Here is a 9,396-nt window from a genome sequence, read left to right as displayed (position 1 = left end):
GTTTTGAGTATCTGTTCAACGATGGGATCTGGCTATTGCACAATGTACAGAAATGAGCGCAGCGGAAATGATCTACAAACAAAAAGATAGTAGTCTGCACATTGGTGAATGTAATATGTGTTGTCCATTTGAAATCCCATGGATATAGGATGTTTGTTAAATCCATATCTTCTACGATTCAGTTCTTCAAACAACATAAAATCCAGGATGAGATACCAACAATATGAATGGCCACTTCCGGACTAGCTGAGAGACAGTTGGACCACCCAGCTGTTGAGTCTACCACCCGACACAGTGCTCTTGACTTAGGATCAATTTAGATTCTTCCCAAATACATCAGCTTTTCTGAACTGCACTGGTGGAAACTCCCTGCAACATATCCTTTGTTGCTGTAACATCTGTGGCCTCAACCTTCTCTAGGCCGTGTCATTCATTTCCTTAACAGCTTCCCTGTTCCAGCTCCAGCACTGCACACGCCTTTCATCTCACCAGTGCACCTGCATAGTCATTTCCCCTTTCCCCTTCTTTGCGTCTCTTCTTTTCTCTTTGCCCTTGCGATGCAGCACATGTAGCAGCTCACTATCCTGCTCCATCGCATCACTACACTCTCCCTTAGGCAGCCCTAGCATCTTACACCACCCCAACCTTCCAATCCCTTGCTCTCCTCAACCCACACCCCCTTTGTACCCGCACTACCCACACCAGCAAAGGTCACGCTCATCTCAGATACAGTGTTAGTCAGGTCTTAGCTCTTGGAAACAACAGTGGCTGTGTGAAGGACTTAGTCCAAAAGCTAAGAATATCTAGCAGCCTTTTTTCAATGTGCCTGACTGCCACTCAGTGCTTCCTCTGTATTGTGATTATTCAGTTTGTATCACTGAAATGATTTATGCTCTCCCTGCAGCTGGGTCCCTTTATTTCTGGTGTCTAAATCATCTGCCATTACATTTTAAGCTACCCCAGTCTATCAATCTATTTTGCCAAGGAAGAAACTATTAGTTCTGAAAGCCAGGACTGTGTACATACTTTTACTGGCAGTACTGTCATTTCTGCTGAAGGCAAGAACTGGCCAACAATTCTGTCTCACAATTTTATATATTTATTATTCATTTGACAAACCCTCTTTCTTACAGAAGGCAGACTGAAGTGTAGGACCTTCAGAGGGGTTATTAAGTGATAAAGAAAGCACATGTTGAGCCCTTTAAGCTGCTGAACCGTCACCTGTTCACCTGCTAAATTTGTTTTTACTATAAACAAATGAATGCAGTAAATCAAAAACCTTACAACCAATTGGGATTTGATCCAAATCCTGCCATTGTACAGTTGCTTATAAGTCTGTTAATTATGCCACTGAACTATGAATTGCTATGCTAAGTGCTGCAGTATTGAGTTTTGTCTTAGTGTTATTACACATTTGACTCGTCATGACTTCAAATGCCTTTTCCATGTGTGAAATCCTAATACTGACCTAGAGAATATTTGTTTATCTGTTTTAAGATAGTACACACTTTGTGCTGAGTGTTAATAAGACCTAGTTACACTCATAATTACATAAGCATCCTTTACCTTAAAATTTACATCATTCAAACACCTCCAAAAACTTCACCACATTACATTATCACATTTAATTTTAAACTGCATGCTGGGTCAGAAGTGAAGACTAAATATCCCACTATATGCCTTTATTCGGACACTGTGTGCTGTAGATTTCATTATGAAGAAGAGATGCCATATAAATGAACATAAAAAGTTATACGTTAATAGAAGAAATGTTTGGGAGAAACTTGGTTTATTCTCTCTCTCTCTCTCTCTCTCTCTCTCTCTCTCTCTCTCTCTCTCTCCACTCTCCTCCATGATTCTGATGATTCTGATGAAGTGGCATAACAAACATTACTAAAATTTTCATTCATAGGTTTTTGTTCTTCAAAGGACTAAATAGGAACTTGTGAATTACTTCTTTCAGTCTTCTGTAACAGTCTTTCTTTCCTCAGAAGAGAATACCATATCAATTTTCTGTCTCCTTCTTGTCCTGTCCCTTCTACTTCCCAAAATTTTCGCCGGTATGTTGGTCTCTCTGCAAGAAATTTCTTCAGCACTGTAGAAATGAAAAACAAGCAAGTCAATCTACACTTATTCCACTAAATTGTTTAATATAAAAATCTATAGAACAAGTTACACTTAACATAACTGGAATGAGCAATGAGTATGAATTAAAACTTTCCATTAGATTCTTAGTTTTGGGAAACATTTGGCTCAGTTTCAACAAGGTCTTGATAAACAAGGAACTGGTTCAATCTGTTAGATTTGCTAATATACCCACCAATGATAAGCTTCCATTACACTTCATCACAATAGTGGGAACTGCAGAAGGGTGACTGGAACATAACTTGTCAAGCTGCAGGGCTGGTGGAATGTATCTGACCAGGACAATGTAGCCGTGTGTGTGTGTGTGTGTGTGTGTGTGTGTGTGTGCACGCGCGTGCGTTTTTCTGTAGTAGGTATCGCTTAAGGAGGATATCACCCATTGGTTCCAGGCTTGTTTATGTGTTGTGTGTCTGTCGACTGCTGAACACCTCAACTATATATTGAGTTGTCACATTTCGCTCCCTCAACTAATATATTTATACCCGGAACATTTATTTTTCTGGTGACATTGTGTTGTCTGCCTCCAGTGAAGAGAAACTTCAAGAATTATGGAACAACTGAGTGCAGTATATTTGGAAGGAGACGAGAATTAAATTATAAGACTACAATAAGCATACGGAAAGAAACAGTACACATTCCCAAGGAAGTCACTGATCGCATTGAGTTTGTATGTCTAATGTAGTTGAATACTATAACTCTATGGGCAGCAAAGTAAATAAACAGGAAAGTACAAACCGCGTAGTAAGGTAATCAGTTGTCAAAACAAAGATTTCACTGTGTCACAAATGGTAAGCTTGTAATCAGTGTGTATAACTAGTTTTGAATTTTGGCAGTGAGATACAGACTTCCATTGCAAAAACAATTTGCTTAGGAGCTATAGGAGCAACACATGTTGGGAATTAAGAGATAAAAACACAAAGAAATGGATCAGGCAACCTACTGGACTGGAAGAAATGAGTATGACTTTAAAATAAATGAAATGTAGGCGGGCAGGACACAAAGCAGAAAAACAACTTAATGGTGAAAGAAGGAACTTTGTTGATAGATTAAATAAGAAAATAATAGTAGATGTCAAATGAATAATAATGGTGAACCCATAATTTGGCACAAAGGAATTTTCTAGGAATAATGAAAGAAAAACAAAGGAACTGTGCTGATTTAGTTTTCTTAGGCACTAGTGAGTGCATTATTTACCAACGGTGGACCACAAAAACTTGTTTTTAGTGAACTTTTCACTGTGTAGTGGGGAGATTAAAATAGCTTACCACATCACGATTCAGACCCAGTACCTTACTTTTCACATTCAGCACTCTTACCAGCTGAGCTTTTCAGCCACTAATGACAATCCAGGCTCACAGCTTCAATTCTCTCCTACTTTCCAAACTTCACAGATGATCTGCTGCACATATCACTACACTACCAACAAGGAAGAAAGGATATTGAGGAGTAACACCTTAGCCACAACCCAGGGGTTGTTTTTGACTCTTTTACTCTGCTGCAATGTGTGTTGTATTTTGAAACTTTCTGACAGGCTAACATCACCCATATGTAAACTAATGTGTGACCTCCTTTCCCTTCACTTCACTTTAATTAGTTTTTATGGTGTAACAGCTACTATTTCGTCTTTGAGGAGAGATCAATGAACATACTAGACAACAGAAAGATATCTTCTCTTACATCAAGCGAGGTGGCGCAGTGGTTAGCACACTGGACTCGCATTCAAGAGGATGAGGATTCAAATCTGTCTCCGGCCATCTTGATTTAGGTTTTCCGTGATTTCCCTAAATCATTTCAGGCAAATGCCAGGATGGTTCCTTTGAAAGGGCATGGCCGGTTTCCTTCCACATACTTCCCTAATCCGTCTCTGATGACTTCATTGTCGATGGGACATTAAACGCTAATCTCCTCCTCCTCCTCCTCCTCCTCTTCTCTTACACCAGTGTTTTTGTGTGCCACCTAGAGAGAGCCTTCCTAGAATCCAATAAATATCAGCCCATCTTCTATTTGTCATACACTGAAGAGCCAAAGAAACTAGTACACCTGCCTAATATCATGTAGGGCCTACGTGAGCATGCAGAAGTGCCACAACACATTGTGGCATGGACTCGAATAATGTCTGAAATATGCTGCAGGGAATTGACACCATGAACCCTGCAGGACTGTCCATAAATCCATGAGAGTACGAGACAGTGGAGATCTCTCCTAAACACGATGCTCCAAGGCATCCCAGATATGCTCAATAATTTCATGTCTGGGGAGTCTGGTTATCAGCAGAACTGTTTAAACTCCGGAGAGTGTCACTCTGTAGCAATTCCGGACATGTGGGGTGTCCCATTGTCCTGCTGGAATTGCCCATGTCCACTGGAATGTACAATGGACATGAATAGAAGCAGGTGATCAGACAGGATGCTTACCTGCATGTCATTGTCATATCTAGACGTATCAGGGATCCCATCTCATTCCAACTGCACATGCCCCACACCATTACAAAGCCTCCACCACCTTGAACAGTCCCCTGCCGATTTGCATGGCCCATGGATTTATGAGGTTGTCTACGTACCCGTACACATCCATCTGCTCAATACAATTTGAAATGAGACTCGTTCAACCAGGCAACATGCTTCCAGTCATCAGCAGTCCAGTGTCGGTGTTGATGAGCCCAGTCGAGGTGTAAAGCTTTGTGTCATGCAGTCATCAAGGGTATATGAGTAGTCCTTTGGCTCTGAAAGCCAATATTAAAGATGTTACGTTGAATGGTTCACACGCTGACACTTATTGAGGGCCGAGCGCAGCAATTAGAGGAATGGTTGCACTTCTGTCACGTTGAATGATTCTCTTCAGTTGTTGATCCCATTCTTCCAGGATCTTTTTCTGGCTGCAGTGATGTCAAAGACTTGATGTTTTACCGAATTCCTGATATTCATGGTACACTCATTAAATGGTCATATGGGAAAATCACCACTTCATCGCTACCGCAGAGGTGCTGTATCCCATCGCAAATGTGCCAACTGTAACACCACGTTCAGACTCAATTAAATCTTGATACCCTGCCATTGCAGCAGCAGTAGCCGATTTAACAACTGTGCCAGACACTTGTTGTCTTATATAGGCATTGCCGACCGCAGCACTGCATTCTGCCTGTTTACATATCTCTGTATTTGAATCCACATGCCTGTACCAGTTTCTTTGGTGCTTCAGTGTTTAAGGATTAGATTTTAACTATGGTGAGTTAAATTATTAAATTTGATACAATAATGGGACCTATGAGATGGAATGCAATGATGACCATTCCTGCCCAATGTGAGATTGGACGATCCCTTGTGAAATTGTGAACACATGATGTGGTAAGGAAAGTATGCAAGTGCAGCAGAGACAAATGTAGAATCAATCATTCTGTAGCAATACAGACCAAAAATGAGGAAGTCCACTGCTGTAAGTGACTTTGACAAAGTTGTTATGAACCACCACCCAAGAATGAGCATCTTGGAAATGGCGAAGCTGGTCAGCTGTTTGCCTGCTTTGTCGTGAGCATCTATGGAATGTTGTTGAAGGATGATGAAATAGCTAGTAGGTGACAAGGAGTTGGCCACTTTGTAAAGCAGAATAGGAGGCTATCTGTGGTAGTTCTGATGACAAAACACTGTGCTGAAGCAGACACAAGAATTTTGGAGCAGTCGGTTCAGACAGAGTACATTGCTGAACGTGGGGTTCTATGGCAGTATTACCATGTTCACTCAATGACACTGTCAATGATGACTGCATTGAGCATGAGATCATCAAGACTGGCCTTCATTTATAGTGTTGACTTGACAATGGAGCATGGTGACAAGTGTGGAAATGTCTGAATTGTGGTTTGATATTTATCTGCGGCAAACTGAACTGTGGTATCCATACCACAGTGTCATTTTCTAAAAACAACAGATGCCTCAGACTGTTAACAGGCTTGGAAACGCTGTCACTAGTGAGCCAAGTAGCAAAATGTATTGTTTTCTGGTGAGACACATTTCAAGCTGTATTACAGTAAAGGTCACATACACTGTGGTGACAAACGTTGTGGGATAACACTATGTGCATGTATGCAGATGGCACTAATATAGTGTACTAAACTAAAAACTAAACTCCACCTGAACAGACCATGAAGGCCCAATGGTACTGGCTAACTGTTGTGTCATCCTCAGCTCACAGGCATCACTGGATGCAGATATTGAGGGGCATGTCGTCAACACATTGCTCTCCTGGCTATATGTTAGTTTACAAGAGTGGAGCCACTACTACTCAATCAAGTATCTCCTCACAAGGGCTGAGTGCACCCCACTTGCCAACAGCACTTGGCAGACCGGATGGTCACCCATCCAAGTGCTACCACAGCCTGACAGCATTTAACTTCAGTGATCTGACAGGAACCGGTGTTACCACTGCGGCAGGTCTTTGGCAGTATAGTGTACACAATATATAAAAGAACAGTGCAGTGGTGGAGCTGTCATCTGTAGTCACGTGATTCATGCAAAAAGATTTCTGAAGCGATTATGGCCGCACAATGGGAATTAACAGACTTTGAACACACTGTGGTAGTTGGAGTAGACGCATGGGACCTTACATTTTGGAAATTGTTAGGAAATTCAGTATTCTGAGAGCCACAGTGTCAAGAGTGTGTTAAGAATACCAAATTTCAGGCATTCCCTCTCACCATGGACAATGCAGTAGTTGACAGCCTTCACTTAATGACAGAGTAGCAGCATTTGTGTAGAGCTGTCAGTGCTAACAGACAAGTAATACTGTGTGAAATAACTGCAGAAATCAATGTGGGTTGTACAACAAACATATCTGTTAGGCCACTGCAGTGAGAGCTGGCATTAATGGGCTATGGCAACACACGACTGATGCGAATGCCTTTGTTAATGTCACGACATTGCCTGCAGCACCTCTCCTGGACTCGTGACCGTATTGCTTGGACCCTAGATGAGTGGGAAACCATGGCCTGGTCAGATGAGCTCTGATTTAAGTTGGTAAGAGCTGATGGTAGGGCTTGAGTGCGGCACCCCATGGTGCCATGCACCCAAGTTGTCAACAAGTCACTGTGCAAGCCGGTAGCTGCTCCATAATGATGTGCACTATTTTTTTTACGTAGAATGGACTGGGTCTTGTGGTCAAACTGAACTGATCACTGACTGGAAGTGGTTATGTTTGGCCACCTGGAGACCATCTGCAACCATTTATGGACTTCATGTTCCCAAACAACAATTGAATTTTTATGGGTGGCAATGCATCATGTGATTTGTTTGAAGGACATTGAGGACAGTTCAAGTGAATGATCTGGCTGCCAAGATCACCCAACATGAATCCCATCGAACATTTATGGGACGTAACTGAAAGATTAGTTCATGCAAAAATTACTGCACCGGTAACACTTTTGCAATTATGGATGGCTGTAGAGGCAGCATGGCTCAGTATTTCTGCAGGGACTTCCAACGATTTGTTGAGTCCATGCCATGTCAAGCTGCTGCAGTACACCAAGCTAGAGCAGGTGAGACACAATGGTAGGATGTATTCCATGACTTTGTCACTTCAGTGTATGCACTACCATGGTGACAGTAATCTGGCAGCCCACATTTTTTTTAGGAGTAGCACACAAATGTAAAGTGCAAAAGGGTCAAATGTCAGTGGATAAAATCTAGTATATTGATTCCTACAAGTTAACAACAGCTGCTACATCACAGAACCTGATGTTCTACCTCTTATGCAGAAAAACTTTGTGCGCCATAATTGTTCTTGACAATGTGTTGCCTGTTGTGGTGAGAAATGAGTAAACCTTCTTCAAAGATGACAAGTACCACTGTTTTCTTGGCTTGCATGTTATGCTATAATCAAGTCTATATACATCTGAACACTCCGATACCAGTGGGTATCAATAATTTCATTTGTAAGCCTATAACCTCATACAAAACTATTTGTACATACATATCATATTTCACGCATTGTTGGTCACATTTTATGTGAGTAGAATAATTTCAAAGTTATTTAATATGAAAATGTATACATTTTATTTTCCACTAAACTTTGCTACTAAATTTAGGTTAAGAATATTTATCAGTTAATTTAAATACTGTCTTTTTGAGAGACAGACATATTTAGATGTGTTGCTTACAAATGAAATTGTTGGTCTTGCTTGCTTGGTGGGAAAAGCAGTAGTAGTTTTAGGAAGATGTCATATGTAACAGCTTAAGAAGAGCTGTCATGTTTCATATTTAGTTGGAGTTTGTAGAAATTATTTTGTCAGCCAAACATTTGAAGTATTTAAAAATACAGAAGTTAAAGGTGTATCAATATTAGAGAAGGAAAGTTGCTACTCACCATATAGCGGAGATGCTGAGTCGCGATTGGTGAGTAGCAATTTTCCTTCTCTAATATTGTTACATTCCATCCTGGACTTTCCACTGTTTGAAGTTAAAGGTGTAAATGTTTATTATTTCATAGTTAGTGATCCTTCATACTGTTACAATGCTGAAAAACTTCACATTTCATCGCAGAAGAAAATCTGGAGACTACAATCATACTCTGAAGACAATGAAGCCAAGATATAAAACCAGCTAAGTACTAAATATAAAAACTATTTAACGTGGACACCTCCACCTTTAAAGTTCTGCAAATTTACACACACGTGTAGTCAGATCTGTCAATGTTGGATTGCCCTTTTATTGAAAGGGCATCTTACAATGTTCACCTTCAATGTCACTCAAAGAAAATTTCTGGGATATGGTTAGCTGCAACTCACTCATTATGACCCTCTAGCAACCAATACTGCTACCTTCTGGACACATATACAAAATGCATGAAAGGAGATTCTTTAGGGGTGTATCTAGGACCTGTTTAAATTCATGCCACTGTTATAGAGCCACTAATCATATTAATAAAGGAGATGGGGCAGGGGGTCACTGGTGTGCTTCACTCCACACTGAATTGTCAAAGTCAGAAATCATGTAGTTTTTTAATACTGATTATTTATGTATTGTCACAAACTTAATCTGTGATAGAAAGTTCATCAAAGGTGAATGTATCCTCCTTGGTGTTGCAATTTTTGTAAACAGTAATGGTGCAATGGTTAGCATTTCTGCCTAGCAAGCAAGAAGACCTGGCTTCAAGTCCTGCTGCAGCACAAATTTTAATTCATTTTGTCTGCGTCGATCATTGTCATAGATAATAAAAAGAGACTTAAATGTCTCAGGGAAACATTTAATTATAATAGTATATCTC

At 40.5% G+C, this 9,396-nt stretch overlaps 1 protein-coding gene across 3 annotated transcripts in view; it reads right to left on the bottom strand.

Moving 5' to 3' along the window:
* Positions 1–1,675: 1,675 nt before the first annotated feature.
* LOC126412191 (protein FAM169B-like) overlaps positions 1,676–9,396 on the bottom strand; it is a 114,692-nt gene continuing 106,971 nt past the window's right edge. For all 3 annotated transcript variants that reach the window (XM_050081671.1, XM_050081673.1, XM_050081674.1), the window contains one exon: positions 1,676–2,095. In XM_050081671.1, the coding sequence (XP_049937628.1) occupies positions 1,960–2,095 (136 nt within the window). In that variant the 3' untranslated portion in view covers positions 1,676–1,959. The remainder of the gene's footprint in view (positions 2,096–9,396) is intronic.

The sequence above is a fragment of the Schistocerca serialis genome, chromosome 7 (assembly GCF_023864345.2).
Source record: "Schistocerca serialis cubense isolate TAMUIC-IGC-003099 chromosome 7, iqSchSeri2.2, whole genome shotgun sequence".
In the NCBI taxonomy this organism is placed as follows: domain Eukaryota; kingdom Metazoa; phylum Arthropoda; class Insecta; order Orthoptera; family Acrididae; genus Schistocerca; species Schistocerca serialis.
Note: the sequence above shows the minus strand (reverse complement) of the source record. Positions and strands in the feature narration are given on the sequence as shown.